This window comes from Bubalus bubalis, chromosome 17, assembly GCF_019923935.1.
Source record: "Bubalus bubalis isolate 160015118507 breed Murrah chromosome 17, NDDB_SH_1, whole genome shotgun sequence".
Classification (NCBI taxonomy): Eukaryota; Metazoa; Chordata; class Mammalia; order Artiodactyla; family Bovidae; genus Bubalus; species Bubalus bubalis.
The window spans coordinates 13899048-13915934 of record NC_059173.1 but is presented as its reverse complement, the minus strand read 5'-3'; the positions used below and the strand labels follow the sequence as shown (position 1 = coordinate 13915934).

The window sequence follows — 16887 nt, the reverse complement described above, 5'->3', positions numbered from 1 at the left end:
TTTATACTGATTTTTTAAAAATAATTAAGAGAGACCAAAATAAGAGAGACGAGACTTGGGCACCTGTAGAATAGAAATTGTATGATTGTTACCTTCTGTAGTAGATGTTATTTTATTCCAGATGATAAAATTTTTAAACTTATGTAATTCTGATATACTCTGATGCACATCAGACTTCTCTTCAAAGCACACTGTGTTTAAATGTTAGAGTTCAGTGGTCCTCTTACAGACACATCAAAGATGAACAGCATATTTCCTAGTTTCTAGCTTGGTGTGGTAGAGGCACAGGTCAGCAAACCTATAATCCAGCAGCTAAACATTACTTAAACATTTTACTGCTTTACAAAAACTCATTTGCTCTACACAACCTTTTTTTTTTTTTTTTAAAGCTGTTTTTAGAACTCAAAAGTTTTGTGAACCAGACCTTTTCAGTTATATGCTCACTTTTGGTTCCTTAATGTTTTAGCAAATGCTCACATGTACAAATTGTTTTGGTAGTTTTGTAGCACATTCTTAGTGTAAAATAGAGGTGTATTATAGAAAGCTTAAAAGAGAAACTAAACATCTTTTAAAAAATGCTTAATTATGCAGTCTGCTAACCTTGAAAAAATACTTTGCAATATTTTTGTTTAATGTATAATCTTTTAATTTCTGGCTAATAAATATTTAAACTACCAAGCTCCCCATAAGTAATAAGTAAGCAACATATATGCATGAACCACAAAAGACTGCAAGTGAATGGGTATGTGAAGAAGTAAGAAATCTTGTAAGAAAATTGACTTTACATATTGTCAATGTAATGTGGTTTACGACTTTTTTCAGTTTAAATTAGGTCTTTTATATTCTTTTATATGTACAATTCAAACCTTTATTGGGTGCAGTGATTGAGGAAGCTGGGTGATAGAAAATAATTATTCTATATCCCTGTTTTTAATCAGAATTACACTTTTTTGATGTTACAGTTGGATAGAAAGCAGATTTTCTGTTTTGGGCTAGCATTTTATGTAAAAGGATAAATTATTTTGTATAATGGAAAATGAGAAGAAGATTAATAGTACTGTTGAATTTTGTAGTACTGTGGTGAAAGAAGTAGAAAGGAGGTCAGTAATAATTACAGATAAAGTGACCAACGAAATTCTGTAATTTTTACCTATAAAGAATTGGGTGTATAGATTGAGATTGCTTAAATGGCCTGTTCTATTTCTCATAGACTGTGTAGCTTAAATATAAGCCCAGGTACCCATCAGTTCTCAAGAGTATGGCACTGAGCCTGGTCTAAGAAACCTTTGTGTATGAAGTCTTTATAGTAGTCATCTCTCTGTCTCTTTTGGGCAGATGTTATTTTTGCTACATTTGCTATTTTAACCTGTCAGTTAAAAAATAATTACGCTGTCAGTATGGCTGGCGGCTCATATAGGAAAAATATGCTGTCTCTTAATCAAAGGTGATTACAGTTTTTTCCTGTCTATAAATGTGCTTGTTGTGTAACGAGAATGCATTAGTCTCAGCCTGATGTACGAAATGAAAGGCAGCAAGAAGCAGCACCATTGTTATCACTCCAGGCGTGTCTAATGAATCGTGTTTCCATGTTCTCTCGGTCACGCCGTAGAGTGCCCTCAGCCAGGGCTAAGCCTCCTGTAAAATGCTCTTTAAGATTATTGTAGCAAGAACAGAAATGCTGGATGAGTGGGGGTGGGGAGAGAATGCCAATGAGACAGCTGCCTTTCAAACACTTACAGCTGCAAGGATTACTCACTGTAATAGCAGTGACAGACAACTGTTTGAGCTTTAGTGTAAAAGGCAATTTGGAGACTTGCTCTGTTAAAATTTTAGTAGCAGTCTGGTGTGTGTGTGTGTGTGTGTGGGTGGGTGGGTGGGTGGGTGTGTGTGCGCACGCTCGTGCAGTCTGGTGGGGGTGGGTGTGTGTTTGTGTTTCAAATCAGGTTGTTTCTGAAGAGTGGAAGGAAATATTTTGAATTTTTACTGCTCAGTTTTGCCAATGTTGAAATCAATAGTTGAGTCATCTTCATTAAAGTCATTGTCTTAGAGAAAGTTTATAAAATGTTCGTTTTGCAGTATTGATGGATTTAAATGTATATTCTAACTGAATCATATGTCTGATTTTCCTTTTTCAAAATTTAATTTATCTTGTGGCGATTCCTGTCCTGAGGATGTTACCTTTCTTGTAATTTATGAGCATGTAGCTTTTTTTTTTTTTTTTTAAATATACTGCTCTTTAATAAACAACAGTAGACATTTAAAAAATCTATTTCAGATATGTCTCTTTTTAAAAGTAACATGTTCATTAAAGAAGAATGCTAACATACACAAAGAGGTAAAAAAGAAAATAATAATTATTCTATTAATTTCAGTGGCTGTTCCTCTAGGCCTTTGTTTGTTTATGTGTATTATAAAATTAAGAGCATATTAATAGCTTGAAAGGATAAAAATTAATAATTACTTAAAAATCTTTGAAAGGAGTAAAAAATGGGGGCAAGTTTAGTTCTTCGAAGTCAGTAACAGCCATTGTGCAAGATTTTTTTTCATTGTGTAGCTATTAAAGTAGCACAGCAGCCTGACTGTTTTCTGTAGCAGTTGTTTTTTGAAGGTCTTGTTCAATTGATCTAGAAATTTAGTTTTATGGTCTCCTTCAATTTAAAGTTTAGTGGCTTTACATGGAGTCCTGTGATCCATTGAAATGCTAACTTAGGTCATGTCTCAACTGCTTCAGTGGTGTGTAGAAACCGTCATTAAAATTCTGGTTATCCTGCAACTGGCAGAGAACTCATGCTGTTAGAGATTCCTTAGTTAGACATTATACTGTTAAAATTTTTAATTACAGCTGTGCTTCTGTCTGATGAATTTTGTCAGTGTTTGTCATCATGTAAAGTGGCAAATAGGTCGAAACAAATGGACCATTTTGATATGTACCATATATCTCAAATTCTTATTTGATTGATTAATTGACATTGGGAAAGTTAAAATCCATTTCAACATAGATTTGTTAAGTGATAGCAAGTATTCTACATCCATGAACAATTCAGGGAAATCAGAGCTCTAGGTGGGTTGAATTTTATATAAGTAATAAGTCAGTCCATTTAGTTATTAATGACTTCAAATATAGATTTTACAAGGCAATCGATGGCAGCATAACTGTGATCAATCAATAGTGTTGTATGTAATTGGATTTTTTATGGGTATTGTGCTATATTTCAGAATTAATGTAGCATTATGCTACTTTGTTACTCAGTTTTTTTATAAGTCAGTTTTAAGAAGACACTGTAAATCAGCTCTACCCCAATTTAGAAAAAGAAACAGCAGATACTTCAAAAATCTCCATCTATTTATCTTGAAAATATTTATTGCAACCCTTAAAATTAAATGGATAAATGATAAATTGTTAAATGTTATTATGTTTGCTAAGTATAATTCCTAGGTAGTAGATTTAATTTAAAAAAAAAAAGAGAAACAAAAAAACATCTAGCGGGCTTTTTTATGTATTGCAGATAAAGGTTTGACCACAAAGACGGTGCGAAAATTATAAATTCTGGATTCAGAGCTGTATTATGTTTATCATTTTGCCTCTGAAATCTAACTGGGAAATAATCTTCTCGTTTCATGTGCCTTGCTTTAATCTGTTTGTATTTCTGGAGTTTGGCGCACAATTTGATTTTCAGTAATTTTAATGGCTGAATCAGGAGTGCCATCCCTGGAAAGTGCCCCTCCCCCCTCCGGTATTTGCAGTGGCCAATGTGGTTACTGAACTCAATGTTCTGGATAATAGGTTTCATTAGTTTTGATGCCTGAGGTAAAAAAGCAGTAGGTGGGAGTAAGAAGTGTTTTTGATGTCTAGACGTTCATTTCAGCTGTTGCTGCAATATGATACATTAAAAGGAAATATGTATCATAGCTCTGAGGAAATATGTATTCTTTGAAAGTAATTCTACTTTTAAACTGTATAAGGCAGGGTGACCTGAATTCTAAAAGCATGAGCTTGAATTTCTTGAAGGTTTCACAGTTTTTATGCTCCTCCCTTACCCTATTCCATTCTCCCTCCTCCCATTTTTCCCCCTTCAAGTAAAGTATGTCAGTTTCATTTGTCGAATTGGAAGAGATATCTTTCCGTGATCTCTGCTGGGAAACACAAAATCATTGAAGTATATGCTGCTTTGATATTTTGCCGTATTGACTTTTTTCCCCCTGAACGTTTTATATGATTTTTCTTTCAAAGAAGCTTATTAATTCTGCAAGGAACCATGTTTAGCAAAGTTGAAAGAATTTGTAGTACAATTTGTGATGATTTAAAAAAAATATTTGTGAGCTAAGCAGTGATTACTGCTATTTAAATTTTTGCTTCTAAAACACTGTCTCTCCACTAAAAGAAAACATTTATATAATAGTTTTACAGTTTAAATATTGGATTATGAGGATTAGTATATTAAAAAAGGTTAAGTAACAGCCATTTAAACAAATTCTGATTATAGCTTTTGCAATTTAAGTTAGATAACTTTAGTGCCAAAATTGTCTTTGTAAGTAGGCAGTTATGGTTGTACTTAATTTTATTTTTCAGTTTCAGTCTGGCTTTAATCGACCACGAAACATCAAGAGCATGTTTTAATTTAGGAATGTATTTTGGTTGAGTTTTGCCATTCATTTTTGGTGCATTCATTTTACTTCTTTTGTTGCTTTTATTTCCTGAGACTGTTAACAAAGTTTTAGAAACAAATTTCTATTATATAGAGTAAATGTATTCTGTAGAGACAGTCTTCTTGATAATTTATATTCTTAAGGAGTTAATAAGCATTTTAAGTTGAAACTTGAAAGATCAAAAGAATTAGGCTTTTTTTTTTTTTTTTTTTTTTTTTAAGATGAAGACAGTGTGCCCTGGGGAGATTGTAGGTTTCTTAAGGATATGGCCTAGCATCTGCCTACCTTCTTGTAAAACTTCTTGGCAGTTGGCTTTTCTTCTCAGTCCAATTGGAAGGGAAATAGAGAATTAAGTAGTAAATGCACCTCATGTCATTTATAGCATCTTAACCTAGACTAGCTACTTTTTAACTCCTCCATCTGCCAGTGCCCCCACCGCCCCCCCTCAAAAAAAGAATACTTTTTGGAAAATCACAATATAAAATAAATGAAGTACTGGTTTAAATTTTACCTTGGGTGGAGGGTGTGTCAGATATATTAATTTAAAAAATCTGTGATTTTCTTTGACTTTATCATGGATCTGTACAAATAGATTGCAGAAACACTTTCAGTTTTGCTTAACCTTTGAAAAGGTTACTTTACAGTTATTTAGAAAACATTAATTTAAGGTGCAAATTATGGATCCAAGGGGAAATTTAAGTGTGAAGTTTGCCTTTCTACTTGGCATGAGAATAAAAGCTGGGGTGGGGCAGTTTAACAAAAAAAACTTATGGAGAAGTGTGGTGTAATAGTAGAAAGAGCATTGGGCATTAGTCAGAAAACTTGGATTTGAATCCCATCTTTGCTGCTAATCCTCTTTGTTAGATATAAGAAGATTTTAGATTGAAACGAATTCCAATGAAATTTGAAAGATGTGTACACACATACTAACAAGTCAATTTAAAACAGGTTTATGAATATCTGAGATGTCCTAGTCAGTGCAGTTATGAAAATAAATTGCTTCCCTTCAGGAGTTTAATTAATGGAATAAGTTGTATACTTGGTTGTTTATAAAAGTAGATACAAAATGATTTGATCCCATTAGCTGTTGAGTGTGAAAGTGAAGTCACTCAGTCGTGTCCAACTCTTTGTGACTCCGTGGTCTGTAGCCCACCAGGCAAGAATACTGGAGTGGGTTACCATTTCCTTCTCCAGGAGATCTTCCCGTCCCAGGGATTGAATCCGGGTCTCCTGCAGATGCTTTACCGTCTGAGCCACCAGGGAAGTCCTGTTGAGTATAGATACATTTAACACCAGATTTTTTAATTTATTATGTGACCATCAGGAAGTTTATTTTTTAAGCCTTAGTTTTCTCAAATGAAGATTAGAATAAAGTATATTGGTCAGTGTTTTTAGCTGCAAACTAAGAAGAGGAGTTGGGTAAGAGAATACTGAGTATTGTCTTTTAGGATCAGAGCTGAATATGTGGTCTGAGAAAACTATGTTATCACCACCAAGCCCTTGATGCTACAGTACCTCAGGAAACTTAATCTTGCAGCCTCTGTTTTTAGTGCTGACAGAAAGTTCTTTCTATCCACTCCCTTTTGTGTCCCAAGATCTAGGGTCAAGATTATGGTGTAGGAGCACCTAGCATTTAGCTTACGGATCCTTGTCCCACTTGTAGGAGAATCAGCATTTTCGTCTCCTGTTAGGGGTGACTGACCATCTTTGTTCCCAGCCAGAGTTCATGTAGTAAGCAGCTTGCAGTGATGGGGAGAAGTCAGGTATTGAGTGAGAAAAAGGAACGCTGCGTGTCCTTTCACTCTGTCTCAGTGTTGTGAAAAGAGGACCCTTCCCCTGCATCTGCATGCACTGATGGAGTGCTTGGTTCACACTGGGTACATGAAGCCTCAATTAAATGAGAAAGATTGTTTTCTGAATAGAAAACTAACCTTGACTGTTTAAGTTATTTTGCTTTCCTGTTAGTGTTTTAAAAGAAAAGACTTTCAGCATTCAATAGCAGATTTGAAAAGTATTTAAAGTAATTTTGCCTCACAGTGGTTTTCAAAGTCTGTTTGATTTTTGAGAGCATTCCTGATTTATAGCCAAGAACGGTTGGCCAGTGATTATTGGCCAAATATCTATTACCAGACTCCAAAAATGTCATTCTAGATTTTGCTTCTTTTGGAGTTTTAGAGATTGATCACTCTTGTATTTCTGAAAATTCTGTATGTGAAATTGATAGAAATAAAGCATGTTCTGACTTAATGTTCCTTTCTACAAGTTTATTGGGTATATATAAATAGTTAATTAAAAGGGTTAGTATATTAATGCATTATCCTTAAACCCATAGCTTATATTGATGGTTTTTATTACAGTGGTTAATCTTTGATCACAGTTGCTGACTTCTAGTAAATTATTGACTGCTTTGAAATCTGCAATAAATCATATGACTTATGAAACTTAAATGTTTATATGAAGTTCAAACACTGTATCCATTTTAATTACCTTTACTGACTTATATTTAAAAATTTACTGGTTAACTTATAGGATAATTCATAATTTTCTATTATTGTTTCAGCTTTAGTATACATTTCTTAAACAAGAGCTTAATGTGGAGGGATCTGTTTTATTTCATGTTATTACTTTCTTCCCTGTTATTTTATTACATTTGTTCCTAAATTTTGTTATACTGTATGAGGGAGACATGAAAATTTAATTAATTAATAATATTAATAAAGATACTTTTTCATATTTTTAATATTTAAAAAGCAAAAGCATCTTTCTGAATTATTTTCTTCTCTTGGTATGATGGTGGGTTAATTGCTAAGTTGTGTCCGTCTCTTGCTTCCCCATGGACTGTAGTCGGCCAGGCCTCTCTGTCCATGGGATTCTCCAGGCAAGAATACTGGAGTGGGTTGCCATTTCCTTCTCTAGAGGATCTTCACGATCCAGGAATCAAACCCAAGTCTCCTACACTGCAGGCAGATTCTTTTCGGACTGAGCCAGGAAAGAGACTCTCTCTTTGTATTATTTATAGTTATTAACATAGAGTACATACTATAGATAATAGTATATTATGTTGTTTGGGAGGACTACTGTGGTTGGGTCTGTGGTCTCTCTTTGTTTACAACTGTTTTTTGCTTTTAATAATTTAGGTTAATCAAATAGACACAATCCTTTGAATAAAAACAATTATGCTTAGAATACATATTTAGAGTAGGAGTTCTTTTAATTCACACTCTGTTCTCATTTTCAACACTAAAAATGTATTTTAAAAATCAATATAAGCATATTCCAGAAACACCCCCAACCCAACCTCCATGCCCCTTGCCCCACTTTCTCATGTCCTTATGTTATGAGGCCTCCTCTCACCACCCCATCCCTGGAAACCACTGAGCGGTTCACGTTACCTCAAGTTTGCCTTTGCAAGAATGTCACCCAGTGAAATCATATGGCATGTGGCCTTTTAAGTGTGACTTTCTCCATTTAGCTTAATGACAGTCATTCATGTTTTAGGTGTATCAGATGGAGTAGGAAATGGCAACCCACTCCAGTATTCTTGCCTGAAGAATTACATGGACAGAAGAGCCTGGCGGGCTATAGTCCATGGGGTCACAAAGAGTCAGACACGACTGAGCAGCTAACACTTGAATGACATTCGTTCATGTTTTAGGTGTATCAGTAGTTCATTTTATTTCTGAATGGTATCTCGGTGTATGGATTTTCCACTGTTTGACCATTCCCCAGTTGAGAGGCATTTGGGTAGTTTCTAGTTTTTGTCAACTATGGGGGCAAAAAAAATTGCTACAGTTTTTCATGTAAACCTAAGTTCTTATTCCACGTGCATATATACTTAGGAGGGATATTACTAAGCTGTATATAAAGCATATGTTTAACTTCTGAAAAATTGCCAGTCCGCTTTTGCAAAGTGACTTTACTAGTATTGCATTTCCATTAGCAGTATAGGACAGTTCTAGTTACCTATATGCTCACTAGCACTTAGGATTTGCAGTTTTTCTTTCAAGCCATTCTAATGGGTGATATCTTAGGTTTCTCCTATATTTTCACAGTTTTATAGTTTTAGGTTTTGCATTTTGTTTTATGATCCATTTTGAGGTTTTCTATATGGTGTGAGGTAGGGTTTGAGGCTCAATTTTTTTGTATCGGGATATTCATTAATCCTAGCATCATCTGTTGAAAAGACTGTTTTCTTCACAGAACTGCCTTTGCAAGCTGTGTTGGAAATCAGTTGACGGTATATTTGTGGGTCTATATCTGGACTGACTTCTGTTCTGTTGATCTGTATGTATATCTGTCCTCTCTGTAGTACCATATTGTCTTATTTATTCTAGCTTTATAGTTAACCTGAAAGTTAGGTAGTGTTAGTCTCCCAATTATAAGATTTATACCTAAGAATTTCATGGGATTTGGTGCTATTGTAAATAGTACTCAAATTATTAAAAATTTCTAATTATTCATTGTATTGTATAGAAATATGATTATTTTGTGTCTGTTGACCTTAACTAACTTAAACTCAGTTTTGGTTCTAGTAGCTCTTCTTTGTTGATCCTTTAGGATTTTCTAATAGTCATGTCATCTGTATAAAGATCATTTCTTCTGTTGCAGTTAGTATGCCTGGTACTTACTCTCTTGTACTGGCTGAGACTTCCACTGTAAAGTGGAAGAAGACTGATCAGAGCAGACAGCCTTGCTTTGTTTTTGATATTAGGAGAAACACTCAGTGTTTTAACAGTATGATGTTAGGTGTAGGTGTGCTGTAATTGCTCTTCTAACATTTTTTTCAAAGAAAAATTTCTAAGGCCTATTTTAAAAATTCTTGAAATCAGGATAAGATCACTGTGCATCATAGCACAGTGATGTAGTTGGCATGCAAAAACTTGTTTAGTATTCCACAGTGCATGACCAGACAGCTATAACCCTTCCACATTTCAGTTAACAAAGTATTTGAGGATCTTTTGAGGAAGAAATAGAGCTCTGCTTGTTGTCTGAGAGCTTTCCTTTGACATCTTCTGTTAAGATCAAAGTAGTGCCATCATTAAAGAATATGATGAGGAAACAATCAGATGTGAATGCAAGGTATTCTATAAAACAACTAACTTGGTTTCTTCAATAAATAAATGCCATGTTTGAAAAAAGGAGATGAGATGTTGAGATTAAGGAGTCTTAAGAGATACAACTTCACAGGCAATTGATAGACCTTGTTTAGATTCAAATTTTATATATACTGAAGTACTTTGGAGTGGGGTGTACTTCAAAAATATATCAAGGAAAAAAGAGAAAAAGGAAAGCAGTGTGGTTGAAGCAAATGACACTGTTGATAATTTGGTGTTGGAATTTATTTGAGGCCTATTATTCTACACTAAAGTATGTGTGAAGGTTTTAATTATAAAAGTTCCTGTGTTTTTAATGTGCAGAATAGGTGCCACCAACTTGGAAGAAAATCTTGGAAGGACGAATAGGATACTTTTTTCATAAATACTGCATCATCAACACTCTTTGTGGCACTAAAGACTATAGAAAAAGCTGAAACCAGTGACTGCTTTGAAGAGTAATTCAGAAGAGCTGGGCTTTGTTATTAAGTTTTAGGAATTTTTAGCTTATGTTAGGAAAGAAGAGCAAATTAATATGGGGTGTTCCTTTCATTGAAATATATTAGCTTGCTTTCTCACTCAGAAAAGCTCAACCCCAAAGATGAATGTGTCAAAGTAGAGATTCATGATGCCTTTACAGGACTGTAGAAAACATTTGGATGTTTTGTCCTGAGCAGAGATAGTCTGTTGCTAGGGGGAATGTTTATTTGCTGTACTTTTATTTCCATTTATCTAGTTAGAAATAATATAAAATGTCTCTTGTCAGAGGTTAATTTGGAAAAATTCGGTAGGTCATGATAAGCTACATAGGAAGATAAAAAAATTACCTGACATCCCAAGAAAAGAAATATTTATACAGTTTTATCATTTAAAAAAAAAGTCCTATAGAGAAAAACCCCCAAATGTAAGTATACTTTTTCAAATTCTAATTGGAGAATGAGGAGATGCAATTTGAAAGATAGTTGGTGCGGTAAATGCATGAAAAGTACATTGTGGATTTAACATGTGTTTTAATTCTGTTACAATTTTCTCCGGTGAGTACTTTTGTCAAGACAGCATGTTAAAAAGGGAGAGGAAAATTTTCATCTGCAAATGTTGTCTGCATCCTTTGAATATTTTGCTGTGTTGAAATGAACTAATGTAATTTAGAAGAAAATTAGCTATCTTCTCTCAGGCATTTTATAGTTTTTACATATGAAAAGAATGTTAGGAATGCATGAGGTATATTGTTGGTCTGTTGGATTCTCTGGTGTTAAAGGTCCTTGCGGCTCTTCAAGTGATCCTGCAGCATATTTCAAAGGCAAATATTAAACATATTAAAACTTCGCCAAATGTTAAACATTAATGAAATTATGAGTTCAGGAAATGAATTTGATGTTATAGTAAGATTTAATTTTCTGACATTCTCCCTAAAACCATGTTTTAAAAATCCTATTCAGATACCTGCTTTCAAAACATTTAGAGAAATTGGTGTAATGTCCCTTTTTTTTGGATTTTCTTTTTTGGTTTTCTCTCTGAAAATACGCATGATTACCTTTGTATTAATCTGTGCCATTTTGTTATTTTAAGTAGAACCTCAGTAAAATTAATCTTTGAGACACTATTAGGTAGAAAGAGTAATTTGAGATTTTTGGATGGTTTCAGACTTTGCAGAGGCAGGTTGGTAAGACCTTTGTGTGAGGGGGATGTGCCATGCCCATGTTTCAGTAACTTTAAAATTGAGACATTATTCCCTCTGTACATAAGTATTTTATGACTTTTGGCAAGGATTGAACTTATTTTCTGTTTCAATGTAAGTTCATCTACTTAAATTAACTCATTAACTTTGCTTTAGAAAAATATTTTTAAAGTTTCTTTTATTTTTATTTGGATGCCCTGCTTACTGGTTCATTTTTTTGTTTTGCTTTGTTTTGTTTTGTTTTCAGTTGTGGAAGAAGGACTCTGGGAAAATGGCCTTTCCTATGAATGTCGGACGCTGCTCTTCAAAGCGATCCACAATCTGTTAGAAAGGTAAGAGAAGGAGCGGCAGCATGGTGGTTTTGACACCCTAGTGTAATGCTAGATACTCAGAAGGTTCCTGTAGCTCTCAAAACATTTCACATACAACTTTATGAAATTTTATATAAACTTCTCGGTTTTTTTAAATATTGATATAATTTCAGACTTATGGAATTTTTAGAAATAGCCCAGAGAACTCCATATATCCTTTTACATAGATTCACTTACAGTTTCTCTTTTGCCCAATTTGCTTTATATTTCATGTGATTCCTCACCCTCTCACCCACCCCCAACTTTGCACTCAGTGTGTGTTGTACGTGCACATGAGTGCATTCAGATTTATTCCCTGAAACGTCATTTGCACAGTTGAGACTCATTTTTTATAACTCTGAAGTATTTAGGCATACATTTCCTAAGGACAAGGACATCCTCTCATGTAAGCCCATAGGAAATATAACATTGATAAAATACCATTATCTAATCTGTAGTTCAACTCAGCTGTTATCATCTGTCCCAGTTATGTTCTTTTTAGCTTAACCTCTCTCCCGCATGCCTCCCCGAGATTAGCCCTTAATCATTCATTATATTTAGTTCTGAGGTCATTTTAAAATCTGGAAGAGTTCCTTAACTTTTCCTTTTTTTTTTCCCCTTGGGGTCATCATTGACATTTGGATGGATTCAGGCCATATGTTTTATATAATGTCTCTCAATTTGAGATATTTTCCTCATGATTAGATTTACTGTATACTTTTTCAGTAGTGACACCATAGAAAAGGACTTGTTAACTATGATCCTTATTTCTGTCTTTGAAATTAATAAGTAATTTGTGGCCAGATCCAATGTTATTGTTGTTCACTTGCTAAGTCGTGTCCGACTATTTGCAACACCCTGAAAGTATGCTAGGATTCTCTGTCCTTCACTGTCTCCTTGAGTTTGCTCAGACTCATGTCCATCAAGTCAGTGATGCCATCCACCCATGTCATCCTCTGCCGCCCCCTTCTCCCATTGCCCTCAGTCTTTCCCACTGCCACGTTCTTCTCCAGTGAGTTGGTTCTTCGTATCAGGTGGCCAAAGTATTGGAGTTTCAGCTTCAGCACCATTCCTTCCAGTGAATATTCAGGGTTGATTTCCTTTAGGTTTGACTGGTTGGATCTCCTTGCAGTCCAAGGGACTCTCAAGAGCCTTCTCCAGCACCACAGTTGGAAAACATCAATTCTTGGGTATTCAGTCTTCTTTATGGTCCAACTCTCACATCCATACATGGCTACTGGAAAAACCACAGCTTGGACTATACAGATCTTTGTTGGCAAAGTGATGTCTGCTTTTTAATACACTGTCTAGGTTTGTCTTAGCTGTTCTTCCAAGGAGCAAGAGTCTTTTAATTTCATGGTTGCAGTCATTGTCTGCAGTGATTTCTGAGCCCAAGAAAATGAAATCTGACCCTGTTTCCTCTTTTTCCCTATCTGTTTGCCATGAAGTGATGGGACCAGATTCCATCATCTTTGTTTTTTAATCTTGAGTTTTAAGCCATCTTTTTCACTCTCCTGTAACTTTCTGCCATTAAAATGGTATCATGTGCATATCTGAAGTTGTTGATATATATCCCGGCGGTCTTGATTCCAGCTTGTGAGCCATCCATCCCAGCATTTCGTGTGATCAGATACAATTGTGTAATGTTCCTTTTTGTTATCAAAATCTAAATCACTTGTTTAAGCTTTATTGGTGGTTCTTGTATATCATTTATTACTATGTGACTCTGATGTTAATTTTCAAATGTACCATTCCTTCTATTTTTATTTAGTTGGCATTCTTTTGTAAGGAAAAGATTTTCAGTTTCTTCCATAGATTTATGCATTTATCTGTCTCACTTAATCTTTTTATCTTTATAATTTTGGAAAAAAAGGGGTTCCTGGTTATTCAATGAATTATAGTTTATTATTATCATTTAATTTGATGTGTAAGTTCTTCTGGATTTGTCTGGGGGAAGTCCCTTCGTGATGGCTCCTGTGGTTTTTTGACCTGTCCTCCTCATTTGAGCACTTCTTTACTTCCATGTAAGAGTATGTCCCAGGCTCTGGATGGTGTTTTAAGGGGAGAGAGAGAAGAGAAAGAATGGGCTATTTAAGAATTTCTATGGGAAAAACTTTGTATTTCTTTCCCCGAGTTTATATATAGTTCTTTTAGGTGATCAAAACTGAAAGGGCGTTTTAGTACCTTTGTTTTTATCTCAGCTATTATCTAGGGTTATAGTGCTACAATATAACTGCTTAGAAAATGTAGTCTAGGTCAGTTTGAAATAACTTCCTTATTTTATAAGAAAGTTAATTGTGTCATATGCAGTATGACGTAATAAAGCTTGAGTTCTGAAGAAATTTGGGTTAGATCTTGGTTTGGTTTCAGGGTTTGTTACTTGGACAGTTGCCTTGACCTCTCTTAAGTCTTAGTTAATTCCCTTTAAATTAAATAGAGGATGAAACTCCAGTACTTTGGCCACCTCATGCGAAGAGTTGACTCATTGGGAAAGACTCTGATGCTGAGAGGGATTGGGGGCAGGAGGAAAAGGGGACAACAGAGGATGAGATGGCTGGATGGCATCACTGACTCTATGGACATGAGTTTGAGTGAACTCCAGGAGTTGGTGATGGACAGGGAGTCCTGGCGTGCTGCAGTTCATGGGGTTGCAAAGAGTCAGACATGACTGAGTGACTGAACTGAACTGAACTATGCATTTTGACTTTTTGTTAGATAATGTATATGATGCCTTCCACTTAATACGTGACCTGTTTTCAGTAATTTTTAATTCCTTTTCCCCATAAAGTATTATTTGGCATATTTTGATTTGGATCCTAATATAAGTTTATTTTGAAGCAAAGAAAACAGTGTTTCTTTGAGAAAATAATGAATAATTATGCTGTTTGGCTCCCTTCCTACTATTAGAATGGATGAGTTGAGATTCTTTTGAAAATTTGTAATAGTTTTTTGTCCTTTAAAATAATGTTCTCTTTTCATCAAACTTTAACTGTGCTCTGTGAATGAAAATTACCCTACTCATGAGACAGGGAAGCATTTTGCATGGTTGTTTTTAGCTGTCTTTATTCATTGTCAGCAGAAGCTGGGTTGGCCAATACATACTTGCCCTTTTGTTCTTCTCATAGCTTAGACCACTTGCTGTAACTTACTTCTCTCTTTACAACCTAAATTTGTTGAAATACAGTTCACTATCTTATTCTGAACAATTTTCTGTTACATCTTTTTTTTTTTTTTAAGTTGTTTATTCAACAAGTCTTTGCGGCAGGCACACAAAACTCTTTAGTTGCTGCATCTGGGTTGAACCCTGGCCCCCTGCATTGGGAACATGGAGTCCTAGCCACTAGACCACCAGGGCTCCATTTCTATTTAGAGAAGATTGACTTTCTGTTTTGATGAGATTGTCTCTCCATTTCTATTGAGATAAGATTGACTTGTTTCCCAGGTTGAGTATGTTTAGAGTTTCTAGCATGAAAGCCAAAACTGAAGTTATTGAAATGCATCATCAAAGAATGTATCACTTGAAGGGTACTTGTGCTTCCTGAACCATTTTTTCCCTTCAGTTTGCATTTTAACAAAGCTCCTACAATTTATTTCTTCTCTTAATTTTTTTTAACATACAAAACTGTTTAATTAAAAAGTAATTCCATTAACTATTTTGAGAAGCTGTCACAGCTTAGCAGTAGTCATATAAATGGATCTTCTATATGGTTGCTAGTATGTACAGAATGATGGGTCACTGCAGTGATGCATAAAACATAATTTCATTACAGATATTAAGGTCCCATTGTAAACTTCACATAGAGTGAGATCAGTTCATTCCTTGTTACTGTTGATAAGTGCTTAGATAATACTAGAGTGATACTATGTAGAGATTTTCTTAATCTTTTTTTTTTTTTTTTTTTTTTTTTTGGGCTGTGCTGCACAGTCTGTGAGATCTCATTTACCCTACCAGGGATTGAATCCAGCCACAATAGTGAAAGTACTAAATCCTAAGCATTAGACCACCAGGGAACTCCTTAGATTTTAAATTCTAAGGTAATTTGACTTCAAATATTTTTCATTTACTCTTGAGTAAATCTTTCATTTACTCATTTCTCCTGTAACTTTTCTGTATTTGCATACAGTATGTTGTATATATTTGGCCTGTGTCATCTGTATTAAAAAAGACAAACAGAAAAAAAAAACAAAACCCACCTCACTACTGCTTACTGTAGAGCATTTTCCATCAAGGCGTCAGACAGGAGCTAACATATCTGAAATTTTATATGTCTTTCCAATGGCACTCATTTCTCAAAGTCCATCTCTTGCCTGTCTTCAGATATTTTGGGTCTTGGCTTTGCCAATTATATATGACATGGGCAGACGATTTAAGTCACCTGAATTCCTATTCCTTACCTATAAAAGGGTGAAGGGCTGGTTTCCTCAGCACAGTAACTTTCTTGTTAAAAGAGCTCAATAAATGGTTAACTGCTATTAATATTAGCTAACAGAAGTATTGATGTTACTGTTGCTACAGTTGGACACAACATTAATAGTCTATTTACCCAGCTAATTATGGAATTCCATTCTATAATATCCTTGTTAATGTGGTCATCTGTCCTTTCCTTGAGTACTTGTGATTATGTGAGCCTCGCTGCCCAAGGGAATTCTTTTTATCTTCTGAGTACTCACTGTTACAAAGTTTCTTATGCTGAGTAGAAATCTGTATCCCTGTAATTTTCTTTTCATGATCTTGATTCTGTTCATTGAGGGTTGTATATAATTCATCAGTCCAGCTTCCCTGTAGTGGCCTGTTCACTAGCTTGGTCCCCTGAGTTAATTTGGAGCTTCCCCGGTGGCTCAGTGGTAAAGAATCTGCCTGTGATGCAGGAATCACAGGACACACAGGTTCAACCCCTGAGTCGGGAAGATCCCGTGGAGGAGGGCATGGCAACCCACTCTAGTATTCTTGCCTGGAGAATTCCATGTGCAGAGGAGCCTGGCAGGCTACATTCCATAGGGTCGCAAAGAGTCAGGCGTGACTGAAGCAATTTAGCGTGCACACACAGAGTTAATTATTTTTTCTGTTTGTGGTTCTTTACTATATATCCTTATATATTTTTTACTATATATATCCTCA

The 16887-nt window shown here is 35.0% G+C and overlaps 1 protein-coding gene across 3 annotated transcripts in view; it reads left to right on the top strand.

Annotated features, from left to right (window-relative positions):
• MED13L (mediator complex subunit 13L) overlaps nt 1-16887 on the top strand; it is a 280163-nt gene that overhangs the window by 132184 nt on the left and 131092 nt on the right. For 2 of the 3 annotated variants that reach the window (XM_025267579.3, XM_025267578.3), the window contains exon 3: nt 11666-11750. The exons of the other annotated variant lie outside the window; for it this stretch is intronic. In XM_025267579.3, coding sequence (XP_025123364.2) covers nt 11666-11750 — 85 coding nt within the window. The remainder of the gene's footprint in view (nt 1-11665; nt 11751-16887) is intronic. 3 annotated transcript variants of the gene reach the window in all.